The 25889-nt window shown below is 43.6% G+C and overlaps 1 protein-coding gene across 4 annotated transcripts; it reads right to left on the minus strand.

Moving 5' to 3' along the window:
* Positions 1-424: 424 nt before the first annotated feature.
* Positions 425-15695, minus strand: CNBP (CCHC-type zinc finger nucleic acid binding protein). Of its 4 annotated transcripts, none has more exons than XM_023215876.2 (5): positions 15475-15695; positions 2571-2708; positions 2381-2473; positions 2014-2212; positions 425-1507 (listed from the first exon to the last, which is right to left on the minus strand). In XM_023215876.2, the coding sequence occupies exons 2-5, from the start codon at positions 2692-2694 to the stop codon at positions 1390-1392; spliced, it is 534 nt and encodes a 177-aa protein (XP_023071644.1). In that variant the 5' UTR covers positions 2695-2708; positions 15475-15695; the 3' UTR covers positions 425-1389. The 4 variants fall into 4 exon arrangements, with proteins under 4 accessions (XP_023071644.1, XP_023071661.1, XP_023071651.1 ...); XM_023215893.1 differs by having other exon boundaries at positions 2592-2708; positions 15475-15661; XM_023215883.2 differs by having other exon boundaries at positions 2014-2215; positions 2592-2708; positions 15475-15640.
* Between the last annotated feature and the right edge of the window lie 10194 nt (positions 15696-25889).

Raw genomic sequence — 25889 nt, forward strand, 5'->3', positions numbered from 1 at the left:
AGGTGGATCACCTGAGGTCAGGAGTTTGAGACCAGCCCAACATGGTGAAACCCCCGTCTAAACTAAAAATACAAAAAATTAGCAGAACGTGGTGGCAGGTGCCTGTAATCCCAGCTACTCAGGAGGCTGAGGCAGGAGAATTGCTTGAACCCAGGAGGTGGAGGTTGCAGTGAGCCGAGATCCCATCACTGCACTCCAGCCTGGGCAACAGAGCAAGACTCCATCTCCAAAATAAAACAAAACCACCACCACCAAAAAACTTGTTCAGACTGAACACAGAACTCAAGGGCATTATTATAATGCATTACAAAGAGAATTTTCTATAGCTTTGCAAAAGTATCTAAATCCTATACATCCTTTTAACAGCAATTTTCATTATTGAAGACATGACTTAAGTACAAAAAGAAAAGTCCAAACTGTCAGCTTTCAGTCCTCCACATTCCCCTCTTTAATATGGTATTTTGCACTATATACATTAATGAAAATTTGAAACAAAAAAGAACTTTAGTCAAACTCCCCTTCCTCCTCCAGCTTTATTGAATAGTTTAAAATTACATTTCTATTTTCTAGGACTTCAGTTGCTCTTTCCATCTGACTTTTAAAAACTGATTACAGCAAATGAAACACAGTTGTCTAAGTGATATAGTATACAAAAATAACATCTTGATTTCTGTGAAAATGCATTTCTCTGCAATTCCTGAATAGCTCCAAATTATGCTAACTCTGAGCATTGATGTTTACTCTGGGTTTTAGATTTAGTCTTTGAAAAAAATGTGTTCTAAACCTTTGCCATCACCATCTATGTGTCCAACATCAACACTGTGATGAAGTTGTTCCTGTTTAGGCTTTTATTCCGATTTCTCTCGAACAGCCATTAACACGCACGTTTATCTTTTTGTTTACTCCCACTCAACTGTATGTTCTATGTAGGGCCTGATACAGATGTTACTTGATGTTATTTAATAGCTACTGAGGTCAGACAATCCAAGGCCATCATTATACTAAAATTAAAGTTACTTATGGAAGTTCATAGACACTTCCAGAATTGGTTTTACCTCCTACATGGGAACATGTTCAACAAACCCAGGACGGGCTTACTGGTCTGACTCAACTCTTCCCATTCATCAATCCCTATTCACCAGTGGCACGGAAAGGGGGTTCTTTAACAAAGCATTATACATAACACCTCTACCAAACTAAACATAAACTTTTTTTTGTAGTTAAATGCAGAAAGTCGGTTTTTTCCACCCCTTTCCTCCTTTTACACGGCAAGTAAAGCTCACTGGCCTGGGAGTTGCCTCTATCTGCCAACCTTTGGCCAGTGAAGAGGATTCAGAGAAAATAATACAACCATCAATCAGAAAAAGGAGGGGCGACAAAGGAAAATAATTAGGCTGTAGCCTCAATTGTGCATTCCCGTGCAAGGTGCCCTGACTCGCCACAGCGGTAACAGTTGACTTCACTTGTCTTGCTGCAGTTGATGGCTACATGACCAGTTTCACCACACCTAAAAAAGAAATTAAAATACTTTTCACAATGGGCCTCAGAACAAAACTGTCTACGAAAGCAAGTCACGATGCCGAACAAAACGCCTGATTCTTGTCTTCATGCAATTAACCCCTAAGGTTTCACAGACATGTACACAATATTTATCAAATTATACACTTTACATGTCACAAACAAAGATTTCTGGTTACATGATAAAAGATTTACGTGTATTAATTATAGAGCTTTCTATGAAGTCTCTGGAAGTTTCAAACTATAACACTCTTATTTTTACGTATTAAAAAAATCCAGTTGTGAAAACTGTCCTTGTACCATAAGCCACAGGATATCAGGGTAGAATACAAAATTATATACAGACAGACTGCCAGTTATGTATGGTGAAAATTGGTCTTATCTGGTCACAGCTAACTTTCACTTAATTTATTAAAGCCCTTCCATTTATAGCTAATTCATCTCTGGAAGAATCTCTGCAATGAGTTTTCTTCTAACAACAATATGACACCTTACCTATAGCACTTCACTTTGGTGCAGTCTTTTTGAATGTGTCCGAATTCTCCACAAGAATAGCACTTCTGCTCATCTGCATGGTCGCAGTCACGAGCCAGGTGGCCTGGTTTGCCACAGTTGTAGCAGCACTGCTCTCGCTCTCTCTTGGGCTCCTTGCAGTCCTTGGCAATGTGGCCACCTCTACCGCAGTTATAGCAGGCTTCAACAATAAGGAAAAGAAACAGACCAAGACTATAAAACCTTTACAAAGTGTCATGTTTTAAATTATACAATACAAAACCTCAAAGGTGGAAATGCTATACGCAGTTGCGTATGCTCACTTCTCCAAACTCTAGAGGGGTATGAAAAGGAAGTGTTAAATACTTACCATCCTCCTGAAGATCACAATCCTTGGCAAGATGACCAGACTCACCACAGCGATAACAGATGTCTGGAAGAGATGAGGAAACAAACTGGAAACCTGTTTTGAGCAAAAACAAAGAGAATTCGGCTAGTCAGATCAGTCTTGATACTAACAAATACTGAAGTACTTCAAATTTTTCTAGTCGACAAAATACCTCTATCCGAGGTAAAACCACCTCTGCCACGGCTTCTCATTCCACGACCACGGCCTCCACCAGTAGGACATTCCCGGGCCCAGTGGCCAGATCGTCCACACTTGAAGCACTCATTGCTGCTCATGGCTGCAGTCAGATCTTTGAAAAATTAAAAAGTAACAACATTAAACCACTGAAAGTTCTTTTAACTTTTATTCTCCGTTAAATGTATTTTTGGAAAACTATTATGGGGGAAAAAGCTAGCTAATACATCGGTTAAAAAAATAGCTGGGTGCAGAGGCTCACGCCTGTAATCCCAGCACTTTGGGAGGCCAAGGTGGGTGGATCATGAGATCGAGACCATCTTGGCTAACATGGTGAAACCCCATCTCTACTAAAAATCCAAAAAGTAGCCGGGTAAGGTGGCGGGCGCCTGTAATCCCAGCTACTTTGGGAGGCTGAGGCAGGAGAATGGAGTGAACCCAGGAGGCGGAGCTTGCAGTGAGCTGAGACAGTGCCACCGGATTCCAGCCTGGGCAACAGAGTGAGACTCCGTCTCAAAAAAATAAAATAATCATACAACTACATGCTTATTATAGACCTATTATAATATACACGTTAATAGTGATGGAAGTGATGGAATTTACAGAGTTAGGGTCAGTGAAAATCCATTATGAGAACAAATAATTGGTAGTGGCCAGGCGCGGTGGCTCACACCTGTAATCCTAGCACTTTGGGAGGCCGAGGCAGGTGGACCATCTGAGGTCAGGAGTTTGACACCAGCCTGGCCAACATGGCGAAATTCCGTCTCTATTAAAAATAAAAAAATAGCCGGGCATGGTGGCATGCGCTTGTAATCCCAGCTACTCGGGAGGCTGAGGCAGAAGAATCACTTGAACCTGGGAGGTGGAGGTTGCAGTGAGCAGAGATCATGTCACTGCACTCCAGCCTAGGGGACAAAGTGAGACATACATACACACACACGCACACAGAAAACGGATTCTCAGAGTGAGGAGTCAGTGAAGGAAAATACTCTCTTAACCTTAGCACCTGATATAGTACCTAGTAATACTGCAGCACTTGCCTGGTGACTGAGATATTCCTTAGAACAGGTATGTTAAAACAAATGCAAGACACAAATTTTATCTCTAGATAGTACAAGTACAGTAGGCCCTCTATATCCATGGGTTCTGCATCCATGGATTCAACCAACCTCGGAATAAAAATATTCAGTGGAAAAACAAGTTGCATCTGTATTGAACATGCAGACTTTTCTTGCCATTATTCCCTAAACAATACGTTAACAACTACTTATTCAGCATTTACACTGTGTTAGGTATTATAAGTAATCTAGAGATGATTTTAAAGTATATAAAAAGATGTGCAAAGGTTCTATTGCAAGTACTACACTATTTTATATCAGGGACTTGAACACAGGAGGATTTTGGTATCTGAAAGAGTTCGTGGAACCACTTTTCCACAAATACCAAGAGACGACTGTATAATAAAAACACTAGAAAAATGACCATGAGTTACACCAAAGCGCTAATGGCACATACAGCACTGGGAACATTTGTGTTTTGTTTTCTTTTCTTTTATTCTCCCCTTTCCAAATGTTTCTGTAATTTTACATTTTAAACAATGCAACTTGGAATTTCATAATAAACTCCTTTAATTGGGTATCATTTTAAAATAAAAATAAAACTCCCACTAAAGCAAATAGATTTTGTACTTCTTATGTAATAATCTAAAAATAAATTGAGGCTATTCTTAAAACAGAATGAAATGGAATAGAATGGAATGAAAACAATGTAACTATATTTTCACACTTCCGTATCTCAATATTTTTACCCTTAATTCCATTGTCAAACAATGGCACACAGAGTCGTAGTTTAAATATCCTCTCAAACCTAAGCACAGGCATCATCATCTAGAAAAACATATTTCCAACTGAGTAAAACTGACTGGATAATGGAATTAGCTAACCCAACCACAACACCAAAGACCCAAAAGGCAGTCAGAAAAATGGCAAGGTTCTCCACTTTCAGTAACTGTTTAACTTTCTACTAACTCTTGCCATTTGCCTATGAACATATTACCAAAAAAAATTATTTGGCTATGAGTTATTGGTGCTTTCAGATGCACAAAACGTATTTCTAGTCAGAAGAAACCAGCCAGTGAAGGAGATTAAAAACAGATTTTTATAGAATTTCAAACAGTATCTGCTTTGTAATCATTATTTCTTAACTATACTAGTATCAAGGATCCTAAATTATGTAAAGTATTTTTGCCGGTTTCCACCAAAGGGAAGAGTCAGGATTAAAAAAAAAAAAAAAGGCCGGGCGCGGTGGCTCAAGCCTGTAATCCCAGCACTTTGGGAGGCCGAGACAGGCGGATCACGAGGTCAGGAGATCGAGACCATCCTGGCTAACACGGTGAAACCCCATCTCTACTAAAAAATACAAAAAAAAACTAGCCGGGCGAGGTGACGGGTACCTGTAGTTCCAGCTACTCGGGAGGCTGAGGCAGGGGAATGGCGTAAACCCGGGAGGCGGAGCTTGCAGTGAGCTGAGATCCGGCCACTGCACTCCAGTCCAGGCGACAGAGCAAGACTCCGTCTCAAAAAAAAAAAAAAAGAATGGCAGCCTGGGTGTGTGGTGGCTCACATCTGTAATCCCAGCGCTTTGGGAGGCCGAGGAAGACAGATCACCTGAGGTTGGGAGTTCGAGACCAGCCTGGCCAACATGGTGCAACTCCATCTCTACTAAAAATGCAAAATTAGCCAGGCTTGGTGGCGCATGCCTATAATCCCAGCTACTCGGGAGGCTGAGGCAGGAGAATCGCTTGAACCCAGGAGGTAGAGGTGGCAGTGAGCCGAGATCACGCAATTGGACTCCAACCTGGGCTACAAGAGCGAAATTCTGTCCAAAAAAAAAAAAAAAAAAAAAAAGGCATATAAAATAGTCTATCTTCTCCAGTTGAGCTCATTTAACTATTGCTCTCAAGGAATTATTTATACATAAATGATTACTTTCAGAGTATAATTCAGACAATCTGCAAGTCCTGAATATTTTATAATTTGATATTTAAACAAGATACATCTTGTTTAAAATACAAAACCAGGCTGGGCGCGGTGGCTCATGCCCATACTCCCAGCACTTTGGGAGGCCGAGACAGGTGGATCACCAGGTCAGGAGATGGAGACCATCCTGGCTAACATGGTGAAACTCCGTCTCTACTAAAAATACAAAAAAAAAAAAAAAATTAGCCAAGCGTGGTGGCTGGCGCCTGTAGTCCGAGTTACTCAGGAGGCTGAAGCAGGAGAATGGCGTGAACCCAGGAGGTGGAGCTTGCAGTGAGCCGAGATTGCGCCACTGCACTCCAGCTTGGGAGCAAGACTCCATCTCAAAAAAAAAAAAACAAAAAAAACAAAACAAAACAAGGCTGGGCACAGTGGCTCACACCTGTAATCCCAGCACTTTGGACGCCAAGGCAAGAGGATCACCTGAGGTCAAGAGTTTGAGACCAGTCTGAACAACACAGTAAAACTCCATCTCTACTAAAAATACAAAATTAGGCCAGACGCAGTGGCTCACGCTTGTAATCCCAGCACTTTGGGAGGCAGGTGGATCATGAGGTCAGGAGATCAAGACCATCCTGGCCAACATGGTGAAACCCCAACTCTACTAAAATAAAAAAATTTGCCAGGTGTGGTGGTGCGCACCTGTAGTCCGAGCTACTTGAGAGAGGCTGAGGCAGAAGAATCGCCTGAACCTGGGAGGCGGAGGTTGCAGTGAGCTGAGATTGGGCCACTGCGCTCCAGCCTAGGCGACAGAGCGAGACTCTGTCTCAAAAAACAAAAATGTTCTGTAAAAAAAGATATGCACCTCAGTGGCAAAGGCAGAACTTCTGCACACTAGAACAGAAGTTTTACATGTTTTGCCTTTTTTTTTTTTGTGACGGAGTCTCGCTCTGTCACCAGGCTGGAATATGGTGGCACAATCTTGGCTCACTGCAACCTTAACCTCCCGGGTTCAAGCAATTCCCCTGCCTCAGGCTCCGCATAGCTGGGACTACAGGCGTGCACCACTATGCCCGGCTAATTTTTTGTATTTTAGTAGAGACAAGTTTCACCATGTTGGCCAGGATGGTCTCGATCTCCTGACCTCATGATCTGCCTGCCTTGGTCTCCCGAAGTGCTGGGATTACAGGCGTGAGCCACTGCGCCCAGCCTGTTTTGCCGCTTTTAGTTACACATAATTTTACTAGAGTAAATTAATGCTAATAAAGAAAAACAAAAAAAACACTAAGCCTTAAAAGGGAAGAAAAACATTAATAGCCTTCAAACATCATCAATATGACATGCTCTTTAAAGAGGTCTTTCAGTGTCCTTAGGTACTATGTATGCGATCTGTCCTCTCCTCCCTTTGGCCAACCCTATCAGAGTGAATCAGGTGGTCTACAGTTTAGGTAGAACTGGTCCCTTGAGATAGACTTGTCTCTTTAACAACATTATTAAACTAACTGCTTTCCACAATGTTTTAGACTCACACTACTTATATTAGGCAGCAGGTCCCAATCCTAGCACTCATCTCATATGAATGTATTTAGTTTAAAGGTCTTTACAGAATTCCATATTCCTTAGGAAAACTAAGGTAAGGTAAGACAGCTGAGAATCATGGCTCCATGAGTCTGTCTCATTGCCTGTGACTGCTCCTGGCTGGATTTTCACTGTCCTGGTCTCCCCTGCTCCTTTTCCACCTGTCACAACTTTTTCCAACCTTCGTGGGCCAACTCAAATGCCAACTCTATAAAAGAATCTGACTACATCTCCCAGCCTGGAACTATCCTTACTATTAAGTCCCAGGACACTCTGTTAATATCTGTCTAATGGCAGTACCACATTGCCTTGTATCATATTCCTGGAAGGTAGAGACCAAGTAATTAACCTCTGAATCATCGAACACCCATACAGTTATCCTTTTAGTAGCCATCATGTAACTCGGTATTTTAATTAATTTTTTGGGGGTGGGGGGGCGGGGGTCTTTAGTAATTTGGTGAATGAAACTACTGACCCAATCCAATCTAATCAAGTACTAACAACAAAGCATCTAAATTACTGCTATCAGTCACCAGAGTTACTGCACCATTAATTTAAAGTAATGATGTATTCTCAATTTTGTATTCACTAAGGACTGACTATAGTCACTCTCTGAAACTCTCAGCTTTCTGAAACCATAGGTAAGATTCTGCCCAAATGAATTTAGGATCCACAACTTTCAGCTTCTGACAGGTATCAGGGCCAACCACTCAAAGGACATTTCCAATGTAACTTTTTTACAAACCCAGTAACAGAAGTATCTTCTACTTGTAATTGTTATTTTTGGGATTCCAGTCTATAATAAAGCAAAGACTAGAAAATATCAAAGGAAGAAAACTGCTGAATCATAAAACCATGAAAATTAGGTATTTTTCAGATTATCTAACACCATCCCCACGTGTAGCTGAGAAATTTACACCCAAGACAACTAAAAAAGCCAGTAGCCAGACCAGAACCTCTAATTTGTCATCCAGGTTCTATTAGTCCAAGAATTCATAATCAATTAGACTTCAGTACTATTTTATGCAATGCTACAAAACATATATACTAACTTCAATAAAAAACAAAATGTTTTTCACTTTTGTCAGGCAGCCGGAAAACACCTATTTTCTTCCTTTTGCTAAAAACCACTAATATAAGGCACCAGTTACTAAAGGTTCCTTGGGTTTGTTTTCTCTGGAAAAAAATTTTCATGAAACCTGATATATGTATACTGCACTGATGTAGCCTGCCTGACACTGTAAGAGATTTTGGAACCATACTCAACCTGGGTTAATCACTTAACCCAGTTTAACTACTTGCTGTGTTACCTCAAAGACATCTGACTACCCATCTCTGTCTTACTTGTAAAAGGGAAATAATAAAACTGATGTGTGGTAAGAATTGTTACACAGTACCTTGTGCTTAATATATATTCAATTTAATAACCAAAGTTTTTGTCTTCTGGGTACATATTCTTTCAACTTTTGACTGCTTACAGACAGTAGACAGAACTCAGTCCAATGTCTATTACATAGCAGCTTTAGAGCGAGACTAACTGCTTCTACTTGTTTCCCACCTTACAGTCTATTTCCTGAATGGAATGGAAAAGAGATTAAGAGGAGAAAAACTGGTGATTTCCAAATCAGTTCACATTTTCAACTACCAGACATCAAGATATTTGTCCTAAGTTTCAATTTTTGTGTATCAAATTTTTATGATACAAACTACTTTAAAGGGTGATAGGAGCACAGGGCATGCCAAGCAAGGGAAGAAATGACTAAGACAGTCAACATAAGGTCTGGACCAGGCCGGGTGGCCCACGCCTGTAATCCCAGCATCCTGGGAGGCCGAGGCAGATGGATCACCTGAGGTCAGGAGTTTGAGACCAGCTGGCCAACATGGTAGAAACCCTGTCTCTACTAAGTAAAATACAAAAATTAGCTGGACGTGATGGCGCGTGCCTGTAATCCCAGCTACTCAGGAGGCTGACACACAAGAATTGTTTGAACCCAGGAGGCCAAGTTTGCAATGAGCCCAGATCACACCACTGCACTCCAGCCTGGGCGACAGAGCGAGATTCCGTCTCAAAAAAAAAAAAAAGGGTCTGACAAGACTGACGATTCACTGGTGAGCCATGTATGCTAAACTAAGAGGTGTAACTATTTTTCAAATTTTGAACTTATCTTGGAATTAAAACCACAAATGGTTACTAAATTTGTCTTCCTTAACATAATTTTACCATACTATTAAGAACAAATCTAGTAAACTACTAAAATCTAATAGTATGTGGTCAAGACTAACAATCAGGGTTCTAATAAATAGAATGATCATAACTCTGTCCTACAAAATACATTTAAAATAAAGTAGCAACAGGAAAGTTGGAGACAAAAATGACACTAGCAAAGGAGGGTATGATTCTGGCTATCTTTATTACTTTATATGGTTTTCCTAATACCGCTGTACACATTCACATTTGTATATATCCTTACTTTTTGCAAGCTCAGGGTTATCCCTGACTCATTCATGTTGTTCACGTAACTCCATTTAGACCATATTGGAGCTTTTACCCTCTGAATGTATACATGCATTATTATGCTCCATTAAGTCAGTTTGGTGTTCCAACATGGTACTAAAACACCTCAGATTTTTTTTTTTTTTTTTGAGACAGAGTCTGATTCTGTTGCCCACGCTGGAGTGCAGTGGTGTGATCTCGGCTCACTGCAAGCTCCGCCTCCCAGGTTCACCCCATTCTCCTGCCTCAGCTTCCCCAGTAGCTGGGACTACAGGTGCCCGCCACCACGCCTGGCTACTTTTTTTTTTGTATTTTTAGTAGAGACAGGGTTTCACCGTGTTAGCCAGGATGGTCTCGATCTCCTGACCTCATGATCCACCTGCCTCGGCCTCCCAAAGTGCTGGGAGGCTGAGGTGGGCGGATCACCTGAGGTCGGGAGATGGAGACCAGCCTGACCAACACGGAGAAATCCGTCTCTGCTAAAAATACAAAATTGGTTGGGTGTGGTTGCGCGTGCCTGTAGTCCCAGATACTCAGGAGGCTGAAGCAGGAGAATTGCTTGAACCCGGGAGGTAGAGGTTGCAGTGAGCTGAGATAACACCACAACAAAAGCAAATCTCCACCTAAAAAAAAAAAAAAAAGCAATGAAAGGAAGCAATATACATTCTGTATTACCCACATTCTAGCCAGAATCATGGAAAACAGAATACTTACCCGGGAGCAATTCCGTATTTTTATCCTGGTTCCTGCATTTACTGCCTGACCTTGGTTAATTACATCCATTTCTGCCTGCCCTGAATTCTTGAAGGGTTTTAATTAATAGCTGGGTATCTATAAGTCAGGCATTAGTAAACATATCTATAATCTTACAACCTTACAAGTTATGTATTCTTGCTCCATTTTAATGACAAACTAAAGATCTGACATTGGCTGGGTGCAATGGCTCATGCCTGTAATCCCAGCACTTTGGGAGGCCGAGGCGGGCGGATCACAAGGTCAGATCGAGACTATCCTGGCTAACACGGTGAAACCCCATCTCTACTAAAAATACAAACAATTAGCTGGGCGTGGTGGCGGGCGACTGTAGTCCCAGCTACTCAGGAGGCTGATACAGGAGAATGGTGTGAACCCAGGAGGCGGAGGCTGCCTGGGCGACAGTGCGAGACTCCGTCTCAAAAAGATAAAAAATAAGAAAATCTGACACCAAGTGACTTACCCAAAGCCACACAGCTAGAAAGTACTACAATCAGGATTTCAAGAGTCTTGCTCTAAATCCTCTGCAAAGGCTTTGGTTAAGAGTTGAGGCCGGGCACAGTGGCTCATGCCTGTAACCCCAGCACTCTGGGAGGCCAAGGCGAGAAGATCACTTGAGGTCAGCAGCCTAGCCAACATGGTGAAATCCTGTCTCTACTAAAAATACAAAAATTAGCTGGCCATCGTGGTGCGTGCCTATAATCTCAGCTATTCAGGAAACTGAGGAAAGAGAATCACTTGAACTCAGGAGGTGGAGGTTGCAGTGAGCTGAGATCATGCCATTTGCACTCCAGTGTGGGTGATGGAGCAAGACTCCATCTCCAAAACACACACAAAAAAAACCTAAAAACACAAAAATTAGCCGGGTGTGGTAGCACATGCCCATAGTCCTAGCTACTCAGGAGGCTGAGGCAGGAGAATGGCTTGAACCCAGGAGGCAGAGGTTGCAGTGAGCTGAGATCCTGCCATTGCACTCCAGCCTGGGTGACAAAGCAAGACTCCATCTCAAGAAAAAAAAAAAAAAAAAAGTAAGTGGTAAAGTACACAAAAATGCTATGATAATCTATGACAAAAATGCTATTGTGTAATATTTTTAAAGTAGGGAATTATACCAATTCACTCGTTTCTTCAAAATATTACACAGAAGTATTACTACTACTATATATCTAGTAACTTAAAAAAAAACACACATTTGAATTGTAATGCTCTATTCATTCTGTATTTCTCTTTAGATAAAAATCAAAGTAAAACTGGAACTGATAGCTTTAAAAAAAAAATCTACAGTCATAATTACTTTGAATTCATTCACACAGGTTTCTTGAATCTTAAGACAGGTATTTTCTTTAACTTCATGGCAGAACTTAGGAGTCTCACCAAACACAAACACTGGCAACTTGATTTACTAGTTAACACCTCATTTGTATTTACAGGTGATCACTGTAGCACTCATATTCCTAATTAACAAAATCCTTCTAATTACAACTTGAAATTTGGTGGCTTCAAGTTCTCACTTTATTATCCCAGTAGTTTTAAACATGAAAATGCTGCATAGCTTACTGCAATCACTCAATAGCATTCCCTTGCTGCAGCAGCATCTGACACTGCCAGAATAAGAGTTCTATTAAGTGAGAAAGAGCGTTCTCCACGCAGCAGGTCAGGATGCCTTGGCATCATTCTTCTGGCTCTCTACTTACTGTCAAGAGGCTAGGAAGAGAAAAAAGGAACTTTTTTTTTTTTTAATTTTTCATTCCTGCAAGGAAAAAAAAGCAAAACCTCTCTGTGGTCAAATCTTCAGCCAATAGACAAATCATTCCAATCAGTCCAATGGTGGTGTCATTGCTTTTAGGCACCAGTTTGGTACTATCCCATATACATGCCACATATTTTTATTGAACTTTAAAAGACAAGTAGAATTGTTGACCAGGCACGGTGGCTCAGGCCTTGTAATCCCAGCACTTTGGGAGGCCAAGGCGGGTGGATTACCTGAGGTCAGGAGATGGAGACCAGCCTGGCCAACATGGTAAAACCCCATCTCTACAAAAAAAAAACTACAAAAATTAGCCGGGAATGGTGGCACATGCCTGTAATCCCAGCTACTCGGGAGGCTGAGGCAGGAGAATTGCTTAAGGCCGGGAGACGGAGGTTGCAGTGAGCCGAGATTGTGCCACTGCACTCCAGCCTGGCCAACAGAGAAAGACTCTCTCAAAAAAGACAAGTAGAATTGTCACAAATCATATAACAAAACACATTTATATTTTAAAAAAGACATCTCCCTGCCTGTTCCAGATGTTCACACTTGATCTTAGCCCAAAGGCCGAGAAGCGCTGTTCCAGATGTTCAAATGCCAGTTTTTTTTTTATTTTTTTATTTTTTATTTTTTTTTTTGAGACGGAGTTTCGCTGTGGCCCAGGCTGGAGTGCAGTGGCCGGATCTCAGCTCACTGCAAGCTCCGCCTCCCGGATTTACGCCATTCTCCTGCCTCAGCCTCCCGAGTAGCTGGGACTACAGGCGCCCGCCACCTCGCCCGGCTAGTTTTTTTTTTTTTTGGTATTTTTTAGTAGAGACGGGGTTTCACCGTGTTAGCCAGGATGGTCTCGATCTCCTGACCTCGTGATCCACCCGTCTCGGCCTCCCAAAGTGCTGGGATTACAGGCTTGAGCCACCGCGCCCGGCCCAAATGCCAGTTTAAGAAAAACCTGGCCGGGTACGGTGGCTCACGCCTGTAATCCTAGCACTTTGGGAGGCCGAGGGAGGCGGATCACAAGGTCAGAAGTTCGAGACAAGCCTGGCCAACATGGTGAAACCCCGTCTGTACTAAAAATACAAAACTTAGCTGGGCGTGGTGTGGGCGCCTGTAATCCCAGCTACTAGGGAGACTGAGGCAAGAGAATCGTTTGAATTCGCGAGGCGGAGGTTGCAGTGAGCCAAGATCGCGCCACTGCACTCCAGCCTGGGTGACAGTGTGAGACTCCATCTCAAAAACAAAAACAAAAACAAAAACAAAGGAAAAACCCTGGTCTTCCACTGATTTGGTTCAAAATATTTTACAGACTGCATCATGTTTGAAATACATTACCTTTACTGTTACCAATATGAAAAAGAAGTGGACCTTTGGTTCCTCAGAAAAAGTTACATTTTTAAAGGAAAACTGTTATCAAGAGTTGAAATCTGAAAAACTTAAGTCTTTAATTCTACCCTTGGGAATGTAATAAATTATTCCTTTTATATTCCAATACACAAAGAGCTCTTGTAGACAAGAATCAGGCTGCTCAAACTAAAAACAGCATGTACCCAGGATCCTGGCAGTTTACAGGTGTTTATCCTTAACCAGAGTAACTCATTAGAAGCATTTAAAACTATTTAGGAGGGGGGAGGGGGAAGCCCAGGAGATAAGGGCTACATTTCATATCTTTTTGAAACCCTCAAAGCTCTACACTCGTTATATTGCTTGAGCAAACAAATAACATAAAATTGCTAATTTAAATTCGAATGGAAATAGTAACTGGTTACCTTTCACTCCAAAATTGGGTCAAACAATAGGAAAGTGGGAAAAAATCTACTTTTAAAAATTTAATTTAAAAGCAAGATGGGGATACTCATTAGACCTCTTTCACTTTGAAAAAGACAAAAAACAAATTCAGTTTTGGTTTATCTTACCTCTTCTGAGTCCTTCTGAATAATGCCTGAAACACACTAGCTGAAATCACAGACGATTACTGAGCAATGTTCTCTTTTCACAAGACCCCCAAGACCAGAAGCAGTTACTTCTTTTGGAAGTGCCCTGTGGCTGAAGCCATGTGGTTAACATGTGGGAACAAGCACAAGCCTTACCCATAATAAAGTCAACACCTAAACCCAAATGTGGACCATTATACCATTCTAAAATAGGTTCTCACGATATGGAAAAATCTAGATGGAGGGGGGCTAGTTGAATTTCATGTCTCGTTTGTAATTACATCTGTTTCATTAATCCAAGAAATGATGCAGACTACCGCCCGCTGCTGTGGTTTTGGAGGTTTGACAAATTTGTGTTTTTTCTGGTAATGGCGCTTTTAAAGGATCCCAGCAACTTAAATCGTGTTGACTCAGGGAAAGTGAGCCCCATCAGCCTCTTTTCGAATGGTAATGTAACACAAGCAACTTAGTATTTAAATGACGATAAAAATTCAAGAACTGGGAAACTATCAACTACGCGGAGTATAAACACTAAAGGCTCTCAAGTCTTCCAGCACGGTCTCGCCACCCCAAACACAAGGGCTTCTTCAAGAATCCTTTTTTTTTTTTAAAGACGGAGTCTCGCTCTGTTGCCCAGGCTGTAGTGGTGCGATCTCGGCTCACCACAACCTCTGCCTCCCGGGTTCACGCGATTTTCCCGTCTCAGCCTCCCGAGTAGCTGGGATTACAGGAGCCCGCCACCACGCCCGGCTAATTTTTGTAATTTTAGTAGAGACAGAGTTTCACCATGTTGACCAGGCTAGTCTCGAACTCCTGACCTCGTGATCCGCCCGCCTCGGCCTCCCAAAGCGCTGGGATTACAGGCGTGAGCCACCGCCTCCGGCCTAAGAACCCTTTTCTAAGGCCCCCAAATCCCTTGGCACATGGCCCGCCAGGCGCACGACCCCAGCACATGGCCGGCACGACTATACCCACCCCATCCCCCCTTCGTCGGAGCCTTTCCCCACCACACGGACTCATTCCAGTGAGTTCCCGCCAAATCCACCCTCGGCCCCTCATTCCGCGACGCTCGAAGCGTCAGGGCCTCGGCCCCAAGGGCGCACGGGCGGGCCTCCTCTGCCCTAAGCCTGCGGCCTGGGGCGCGGCCCTGGCGCCGAGAGACCCGCAGGCTCGGCGACCCAGCTTTCCAGGACGAAGAAAGGACAGGAGTGTCGTCCGACAGCGGTGCGCCAGAAACCCGGGTCCGAGGCGGCGGCAGCAGCCGAGCTTCCCGCCTGACGCAGCAGCGGCGCAGGCCAAAGTGCGGCCGCCATCGCCGCCTCGCCGCTCCCTACCCTCTGTCCGCCACGCACCCGGCCCGCACTGCGGCTTCCTCAGCGCCAGCCCCCTTCCCCAGCCCTCACCTTCCGCGTCGGAGCGGACCCGCAGCGGCGGAGACTCGGACGCAGGCCTGGAGAAGACGGCTCGCAAGGTACAGGCTGTTTATTTTGAGGGTCCTTGCCTGCGCCACACGCGGGTCTGCACACGGCCCCACATACGCCGCTGCGCACGGCTCTCCTCCGCCTCGCCCACGCGGCCAATCAGCGCGCGGGGTTCGGTAGTCCAATCAGTGTCGCCCGTGGGAGGGCCGCCCATCCAGAGCGCGGCGCGGGGTGGGGCGAGTGCGTCTGCGCGCCGCGGCCTTTCCCGCCGTGCCCCGGGCGCGGCCTTTCCCGCCGGGATCCCGGTCCCGATGCTTCTTCAGCCGTTCCCAGCTGGGTCCGGGCCCGGCCGGACTGGGTGGAAATCTGGCTGACCTTGGTGGTCTGTCTTGTCAGCTGGAGCAAAGGGATGCCAGGGGACGGGTCTCGGTGCAGTGACTGCGATTAGCTTGGGGCCGCAGAAAGTTTCTCCCCCTTCTCGGGCTCCTGCCAGGCCCGATTTCCAGATAACATTTAAGTTTGCAGAAAAGGGGATGCCAGGTCACGGTCGTCACGGCTGTGGGATGTAGGCTGAGATTTGTATTGATTTTGTGAGCCGCGGAAGGCCTTGCTGCTTTCTCCGCCAGGACTGATGTATCTTCCCAAGATGAAAGTGCCTTGTAAGGGCGAGGGGCCTTCCTGGGAAGGTCATGAGCATGGAAGGAAGTGGGGCCCAGACTGTGACGTTTAGCACGTTTGTGAGTGACATCCCCCTGGAGGGCCAGGAGAACCTTTTGACCTGGTCTATCATATTCAGGAATAGACTTCAGTTTAGATACGGTATTTTCTCCAAAAGAGATTTGTGTATATAGCCGTAGATATTCTTGTCAAGATTAAACCCAATTTAAATTGGTAACTGTAAACTATAATATTTTAAAATTTTGTGTCTCATCCTAGAATGGCTTTATTCGAAACAAAAAAGGGAAGAGTCCCAAGTTTAATCTCAGTGAAACCTCCCAGTTCAATACTATGATTTCTTTTTCTATTTTTTTTTTTTTAAGAGTGGGGTCTTGCTCTGTCGCTGGCATTACAGCCATGAGCCACCACTCCCGAATCCCAGTGCTATGATTTTTGAAATCATGTTCGTGAGAAGGCAGAGCACATGTGTTGAGAATCAGGCATTAAACCTGGGTTCAAATCATTAGTGCTTAATCATTGTAAAGCAGGAGGTTGTGTTCAACATAGCAATTATCAGAGAATGAATGTATAACTTTAAGGACCAATGATATTTTAAATTTTTTTTTTTTTTTTGAGAACGGAGGCTCGCTCCGTCACCCAGGCAGGAGTGTGATGGCACGATCTCGGCTCACTGCAACCTCCGCCTCCCGGATTCAAGCGATTTTCCTGCCTCAGCCTCCCGAGTAGCTGGGATTACAGGCAATCGCCACCACGCCCAGCTAATTTTGTATTTTTAGTAGAAGCGGGGTTTCTCCATGTTGGTCAGGCTGGTCTCAAACTCCCGACCTCAGGTGGTCCGCCCACCCAAAGTGGTGATCAGCCTCCCTAACTGCTGGGATTACAGACGTGAGCCACCGCACCTGGCTGAACTTTTTAAATTTATTTATTACTATTTTTTGAGACAGAGTCTCCCTATGTCGCCCAGGCTGGAGTGTGATCTCAGCTCACTGCAACCTCCACCTCCCATGTTCGACCAATTCTGCCTCAGCCTCCTGAGTAGCTGCAATTACAGGCGCCCTCCACCACGCCTGGCTAATTTTTGTATTTTTAGTAGAGATGGGGTTTCACCATATTGACCAGGCTGGTCTTGAACTCCTCGCCTCAAGCGGTACTAGGCCAAAGTGCTAGGATTACAGGTGTGAGCTACCGCACCCAGCCTTAAACATTTTTTTAATTAAAGCAACCTAAGGTAAAAATTTTTTAACCAAATTTAACCAAATCCCAATCAGATTGAATAAATGCCTAGCAGCTTATGTGTTGTGCTAAAACACGATATATTATCTGCCAATAAAAAACAGTATTTTGTATTTATATAGTTTTATTACCAAGAGGCTTACTCAGCTTTATAGATGTCCCCTCTGTAATCTGATTAACCTTCATAGTATCTTGAGGTAATGTGTAGTGTAGCAATCAGACACTTAGGTAGTGACTTCCTGAGCTCTAACAATGAGTCAATATAAAGCAAGAGGCTGTGTATGAAGTCCAACCTGGGTGTGTCCACACCACACCAGGAGGACAAGTTAAAATTACTGTAGGACCAAAAATTAATATTTTCTGACTTATTTTTGTTTACCATTCCAACCATAGTACTCTATAAAATGTTTGCTGTTCATTATAGACCCATGAATGGAATATTCCTAATATTTAAAACAAAAATTTTAACAGCTATAGAAAATGAAAGTAAGTGTGAGATAGAGATACTGGACATAATGTTCTATAGATTTTAAAAGACTTAAGTAGAAGAATTGGAAACATAATGTCTTTACTTCTTGGCAGTGGAGTAGTAACAGCTAATGGCTCTTTCTACCTGGCGTGCAGCTTCCTGTAATGACTATTATTAATAGAGCCAGGCTGATCGTTAGGCACCATGACTATCTCCAGAAAAGGTGTATGGTGGAATTTAACTACAATGGCTTGTATTGCCTGGATATGCCCTTTGGTACACCTATTTTACTAGAGATGTTTGAAAATAGGAAAAAGCTCACTCAAAAGATAAGCTGCCAGTGGGACTTGAAGAGGCTCCCATTACATTCCTCTTCCCTGGAGATGTTTTATTCCCCTCCTCTCCTCCAGTGTTGTCTCATACTCAGCATTGCAAGGGTTACAAAGGTGACTAGTTAAGACACAGAGTTTGCCCTTGAAGAACTTACAGGATAACAAGGGCCATAAGAAAGTATTAAGTGTCGGCCAGGTTTGGTGGCTCACACCTGTAATCCAGCACTTTGGGAGGCCGAGGTGGACGGATCACGAGGTCAGGAGATCGAGACCATCCTGGCTAACACGGTGAAACCCCGTCTCTACTAAAAATACAAAAAACTTCCCCAGCACTGGCCAGGTGCGGTGGCTCACAGCTGTAATCCCAGCACTTTGGGAGGCTGAGGCGGGCGGATCACGAGGTCAGCAGATCAAGACCATCCTGGCTAACACAGTGAAATCCTGTCTCTACTAAAAATACAAAAAATTAGCCGGTCGTGGTGGTGGGCACCCGTAGTCCCAGCTACTCGAGCGGTTGAGGCAGGAGAATCACTTGAACCCGAGAGGCGGAGCTTGAAGTGAGCCGAGATTGTGCCACTGCGCTCCAGCCTGGGCGACAGAGCGAGACTCAGTCTCCAAAAAAGAAAAGAGAAAAGAAAAAAAAAAAAACTTCCCAGCAGTTTGGGAGGTGGAGGTAGGTGGATCACCTGAGGTCTACTAATAACACAAGAATTAGCTGAGTGTGGTGGTGGGTGCCTGTAATCCCAGCTACTCAAGAAGCTGAGGCAGGAGAATTACTTGCACCTGGGAGGTGGAGGGTGCAGTGAGCCGAAATTGGGCCACTGCACTTCAGCCTGCACGCAAGAGGGAGACGCCATCTCAAAAAAAAAAAAAAAAAAGAAAGAAAAAGAAAAAAGTCTGGGCGCAGTGTCTCATGCCTGTAATCCCAGCACTTTGAGAGGCCAAGGCGGGTGGATCACGAGGTCAGGAGATCGAGACCATCCTGGCTAACATGGTGAAACCCCATCTCTACTAAAAATACAAAAAACTAGCCTTAAGTGTCCTGAAAGAAGACCAGCTAAAATGCTATGATTCAGCATCATGCCTAAAATGGGTACCAGTTGAGCAGCAATACCTGACAACTCTTAATTTCTGCTTAAATGCCCAACTGCTTAGTACATGCTCTTAAATTGAGGGGATAGGTGATATCATATAAACCCATGTCTTGTCCCTGCCAGCAAGGAAATGGTGCTTTGTGACTTTACTTGGAAAGTATGTAACTAAGACTGAGGAGAATAAATTGGTGTTTTCACCTCTCATATTTGCTTCTGAAGCAGAAAGTTTACTAAGCTAAATCCTGAACTAGGAATTAGTAATACTATTAATAGCTAATTGTTAATATAGATACAGCTCTTATAATAGTTTCTGGCATAATTACCATTCAAATATTATTTCTTATTCTTATTTATTGAGTGCTTACTATATGCCAGGCAATGTTTTTAACCTCTTTATTAGTTTTCACAAACCCCCTAGAAGTACTTGTGTTATCTGCATGAGGAAACAGGTAGAGAGTAAGTAATCTGCTCAAGGTCAGAAAGTGAACAAATGACAGGTCAGGCTTCAAACACAGCCCATGTGCTTGAACAGTGCTACTAGCCTCCCAGTAGTTACTGAGGCCTACTCCTATAAAATTCCATTGACTCTCTGAAGTGATGGTGTAGGGAATGCTAACTGATGATAAAGAAAATATGAAACACAGGCAACTCATTTAGTGAGCATTTTATAAGTTAGTTGGCTTCCTTCTCTGTGACCTTGAATTGAAACTCTGTACTGCAAACTAACTGGTTAGAGAAAAATTGTATTTGCAAATAGTTTTAAAAGTTTCAAAGTAGGCCAGGCACGATGGCTCATGCCTGTAATCTCAGTACTTTGAGAGGCTGAGGCGGGCGGATCACAAGGTCAGGAGATCAAGACCATCCTGGCTAACAAGGTAAAATCCCGTCTCTACTAATAATACAAAAAATGACCCTCGTGGTGGCGGGTGCCTGTAGTCCCAGCTACTCAGGAGGCTGAGGCAGGAGAATGGCGTGAACCCAGGAGGCAGAGCTTGCAATGAGCCAAGATGGCGCCACTGCACTCCAACCTGGGCTACAGAGCGAGACTCCATCTCAAAAAAAAAAAAAAGTTTCAAAGTAAAACCACCCATTCTTTTTCTTTTTCTTTTTCTTTGTATAAAGGAAAGGAATAAAGAAGGACTACTCCATAAGCAGAGCGGCCTCTTTTTTTCCTTAAAAGAAAAATAGCTGGCCAGGTGCAGTGGCTCACGCCTGTAATTCCAACACTTTGAGAGGCTGCAGCAGGTAGATTGCTTGAGCTCAGGAGTTTGAGACCAGCCTGGGTAACGTAGTGAAACCCTGTCTCTACCAAAAATACAGAAAATTAGCCAGATGTGGTGGTGCCTGCCTGTAGTCCCAGCTACTCAGGAAGCTGAGGTGGGAGAATCACCCGAGCCCAGGGTGGAGGTTAAAGTGAGCCGAGATAGCACCACTGAGCTCCAAACTGGATGACAGAGTGAGATCCCATCTCAAAAAAAAAAAAAAAAGAAAAGAAGCTGCATTAATTTTTTTAAAAAAGTAATTTTATATCAAGTATCTACATAATTTAATTAAACTTGGAACTAAGTAATAGATATGAAAATAATAGAGTTTTTTGGTATGGTTAATTAATTTATTTATGTATTTATTTATGTCTTGCTCTGTTACCCAGGCTGGAGTGCACTGGTGCAACCCCAGCTCACTGCAACCTCTGCTGCCTGCTCAAGTGATTCTCCTGCCTTAGCCTCCAGAGTAGCTGGGATTACAGGCACCCACCACCACGCCTGGCTAACTTTTTCATTTTTATTTTTTGAGACAAGGTCTCACAATGTTGCCCTGGCTGGAGTGCAATGGTGCAATCTTGGCTCACTGCAACCTCCACCTCCCGGGTTCAAGTGATTCTCCTGCCTCAGCCTCCTGAGTAGCTGGGATTATAGGCATACACCACCACCCTCATATATATATATGTGTGTGTGTATGTATATGTGTGTGTATATATGTGTGTATATATATATGTGTGTGTGTGTGTGTGTATATGTATATAATGTGTGTATATATATATATATATATTTTTTTTTTGAAATGGAGTCTCACTTTGTCACCAGGCTGGAGTGCAGTGGTGCCATCTCGACTCACTGCAACCTCTGACTCCCGGGTTCAAGCCATTCTCCTGCCTCAGCCTCCCTCCCGAGTAGCTGGGATTACAGGCATGTGCCACCACACCCACCTAATTTTTGTATTTTTAGTAGAGACGGGGTTTCACCACATATTTTTTTTTTTTTTTTTTTTGTATTTTTAGTAGAGACGAGGTTTCACTATGTTGGCCAGGCTGGTCTCAAAATCCTGACCTCAGGTGGTCTGCCCACCTTGGCCTCCCAAAGTGCTGGGATTACAGGTGTGAGCCACCACACCCAGCCATAAGTTTTGTATTTTTAGTAAAGACAGGGTTTCACCACGTTGGCCAGGCTGGTCTTCAACGCCTGAACTCAAGTGGTCCATCCTCCTCCACCTTCCAAAGTGCTGGGATTATAGGCATAAGTCACCGTGCCCAGCCTCATTTAACTCTTAACAAAAGCCTCTGTGGCCTGGCACCAGTGGCTCACACCTGTAATCCCAGCACTTTGGGAGGCTGAGGCGGGTGGATCATGAGGTCAGGAGTTCAAGACCAACCTAACCAACATGGTGAAACCCTGTTGCTACTAAAAATACAAAAAAATTAGCTGGGTGTGGTGGCACACACCTGTAGTCCCAGCTACTTGGGAGGCCGAGACAGGAGAATCATTTGAACCTGGGAGGCAGAGGTTGCAGTGAGCCAAGATCATGCCACTGCTCTTCAGCCTGGGTGACAGAGCGAGACTGTCTCAAAAAAAAAAAAAAAAAATAATGAACCAGGCATGGTAGCACATGCCTGTAATCCCAGCTGCTTGGGAGGCTGAGGCAGGAGAATTGCTTGAACCCACGAGGCGGAGTTCACAGCGAGACGAGATCGTGCCATTGCATTCCAGCCTGGGCAACAGGGCAAGACTCCGTTTCAAGAAAAAACAAACAAAAACAAAAACCTCTGCAAAGGGTTTGGAGTCAGACTCTTGAAATCCTGATTCTAGTACTTTCTAGCTATGTGTCTAGAGTTCGAGACTAGCCTGGCCAACATGGTGAAACCCCGTCTCTATTAAAAATAAAAAAATTAGCCAGCTGTGGCCGGTGCCTGTAATCCCAGCTACTCAGAAGGCTAAGGCAGGAGAATCAGAGCAGGAGGTTGCAGTGAGCTGAGATCGCTCCATTGCACTCCAGCCTGGGAGACAAGAACGAGACTCCGTCTCAAAAATAATAATAATAATAATAACAAATTTGTAAAGATTAAATTGAAAAAGAACTACTATATAAATTGGCGAATTAGAATCTAACATCCAGAAAAGTATTTAGTCTAATCTCAGATATTTAGCCTAATCTATTCATTTTATTTTATTTTATTTATTTTTTTTGAGACGGAGTCTCGCTCTGTTGCCCAGGCTGGAGTGCAGTGGCCAGATCTCAGCTCACTGCAAGCTCCGCCTCCTGGGTTTACGCCATTCTCCTGCCTCAGCCTCCCGAGTAGCTGGGACTACAGGCGCCCGCCACCTCGCCCGGCTAGTTTTTTGTGTTTTTTAGTAGAGACGGGGTTTCACTGTGTTAGCCAGGATGGTCTTGATCTCCTGACCTCGTGATCCGCCCGTCTCGGCCTCCCAAAGTGCTGGGATTACAGGCTTGAGCCACCACGCCCAGCCAATCTATTCATTTTAAATGAGAAAAGGTGACCTAAAGAGTTGCACAGAGTTCCTACAAATTCCAAAAACAACAGATGTTTTGAACATGATCTAAACTAGGGTGCCAGCCACATCTCATAAGGGGCTTAATACCTGATTAATGCAATTAATTACAGTGATAATAAGAAAAGGAGAGCCCAGGTTTTATATTACCCATTTGTTCACTGAGTCTCTAGCCCCTTCGGAAATTAACACAAATGGCCATTCTAGTTTATAAATTAGTCACTCGTGAGTTTGGCAAGGATGAATCGATAAATACCTCAGTAGTTTTCAATCTTGAGAAATATACTCAGACCTCAATTTATGAAATATTGACTTAGACTCTAAATTTTTATACTATTAAAATATCTTTCAATTATTAATTGTAACTACAAAAGAAAACATTTGTGTTTATACTTGGCGAAGAATGGCTTTTATATAATTAAAATGTTGTAGATATAGGCTGGGCACGGTGATTCACGCCTGTAATCCCAGTACCTTGGGAGGCCGAGGCGGGCGGATCACGAGGTCAGGAGATCGAGACCATCCTGGTTCCTGGCTAACACAGTGAAACCCCATCTCTAATAAAAATACAAAAAATTAGCCGGATGTGGCGGCGGGAGCCTGTAGTCCCAGCTACTTGGGAGGCTGAGGCAGGAGAATGGTGTGAACCCGGGAGGCAGAGCTTGCAGTGAGCCGAGATCGTGCCACTGCACTACAGCCTGGGTGACAGAGCGAGACTGCCTCAAAAAAAAAAAAAAATTGCAGATATAGTTAACATTCCCTTCAACTACCCTCACCCAAGTCCTACTTATTTTCCTTTCTCCCAATATCATAAAAATGGTATAAACTGGGCCCGGTGGTATGTGCCTGTAGTCCCAGCTACTCGGAAGGCTGAGGTGGTAGGACCCTTGAACACAGGAGTTTAAGAGCAGCTTGGGGGCGGGCAGGGTGGCTCAAGCCTGTAATCCCAGCACTTTGGGAGGCCGAGGCGGGCGGATCACGAGGTCAGGAGATCGAGACCATCCTGGCTAACATGGTGAAACCCCGTCTTTACTAAAAAATACAAAAAACAAAAAACAAAAAAACTAGCCGGGCGAGGTGACGGGCACCTGTAGTCCCAGCTACTCGGGAGGCTGAGGCAGAAGAATGGTGTAAACCCGGGAGGCGGAGCTTGCAGTGAGCTGAGATCCGGCCACTGCACTCCAGCCTGGGCGACAGAGCAAGACTCCATCTCAGAAAAACAAACAAACAAACAAAAAACAGAGCAGCTTGGGCAACATAGCAAGACCCTGTCTCCAAAAAAAAATTATGTATGTCCTTCTAGTCCATTTTAAAATATTTTTTTCAAGATTTTATTTATTTATTTATTTTTGAGATGAAGTCCTGCTCTGTTGCCCAGGCTGGAGTGCAATGGTGCCATCTTGGCTCACTGCAACCTCCGCCTCCCAGGTTCAAGCGATTCTCCTGCCTCAGCTTCCCAAGTAGCTGGGATTACAGGTGCACACCACCACGCCTGGCTAATTTTTGTATTTTTAGTATAGACGGGGTTTCACCTTGTTGGTCAGACTGGTCTCGAACTCCTGACCTCAGGTGATCCACCCGCCTCGGCCTCCCAAAGTGCTGGCATTACAGGCGTCAGCCACCGTGCCCGGCCTTAAATATTATTTTTAAAAAAGTGTGGCTTCCCTAGGCACACTGCTTTTAGGGTACCCCTGCTCCGCAAGGAGTAGTTAAAAAATGGGTGTATACATTAACGTGTGTGGATGTGTGTACATGTGATATATGTTCCAAACTATACATGCACCCTTAGCATTTTTATGTAAATAGTATCGTGTCTATTTGCTTATTTGTGTTCCCATTCAATAATGTAAGATATGTGAAGCAGAAACTTTATCTTGCTTTGTCTGTTTTCTGCTGTACTACTAGCTCCTAGAACAGCTCCTGACACGCAGTTAGCACCCAAGTATTTGTTGAATAAATAAATATCGATCCATAACTTGCTTTTTAAATTTGATATTGTGTCTCTAAGATCTGTCTGCGTGTGTATATATATATATATATACGTTCATTCTTATCTAGTTCATTACTTTATTCTGCTTTATATTATAAATAAACTGTGTTCTATTTGTTCATTCACCTATTAGAGGATATTTACGTTATTTTCACTCCTTTGCTATCATAAACCCTTATATGCAAATGTGCAACTTTTTTCAGGCCCATGCAGAATAATTTCTCTAGAGTATATATGCCCCAGAAGGTGAATGTTGAGCAATGAAGGGTGATATTTTAAATTTCACTGGTTGCTTGTCATATTACTCTCAAAAGTGGCCATAGCTAATTATACTCTTAGTAGCAGTAGATGAAGGCTTCATGTTTCTTACACCCTTGCCAGAACTTTATACTGTGAGATTTAAAAATTTGTTTGCCAATCTCAGGGGTGAAACATGGTGTCTCTTTTTAAAATTTTTATTCAGGCCAGGCGCAGTGGTTCACGCCTGTAATCTCACCACTTTTGGAGGCCAAGGCAGGTGGATCACAAAGTCAGGAGATTGAGACCATCCTGGCCAACGTGGTGAAACCCTATCTCTACTAAAAATACAAAAAATTAGCTGAGTGTGGTGGTGAGTACCTGTAGTCCCAGCCACTCAGAAGGCTGAGGCAGGAGAATCACTTGAACCTGGGAGGCAGAGGTTGCAGTGAGCCAAAATTGTGCCACTGCACTCCACCCTGAGCAAGCCTCCATCTAAAAAATAAATAAATAAAAAATAAAAAAAGATTTTATTCAGATAACTGTAGATTTCATATGTTGTTGAAAGAAATAATATGG

Source organism: Piliocolobus tephrosceles, chromosome 2, assembly GCF_002776525.5.
Source record: "Piliocolobus tephrosceles isolate RC106 chromosome 2, ASM277652v3, whole genome shotgun sequence".
NCBI lineage: Eukaryota > Metazoa > Chordata > Mammalia > Primates > Cercopithecidae > Piliocolobus > Piliocolobus tephrosceles.

Coding starts and splice junctions, on each gene's coding strand:
- CNBP (XM_023215874.2), bottom strand. CDS start 2,694: ATGAGCAGCAATGAGTGCTTCAAGTGTGGACGATCTGGCCACTGGGCC. Junction 2,474..2,570: donor TGGTTTTACCTCGGATAGAG/GTATTTTGTCGA, acceptor TGCTCAAAACAG/GTTTCCAGTTTGTTTCCTCA. Junction 2,216..2,380: donor TTGTGATCTTCAGGAGGATG/GTAAGTATTTAA, acceptor TCCTTATTGTTG/AAGCCTGCTATAACTGCGGT.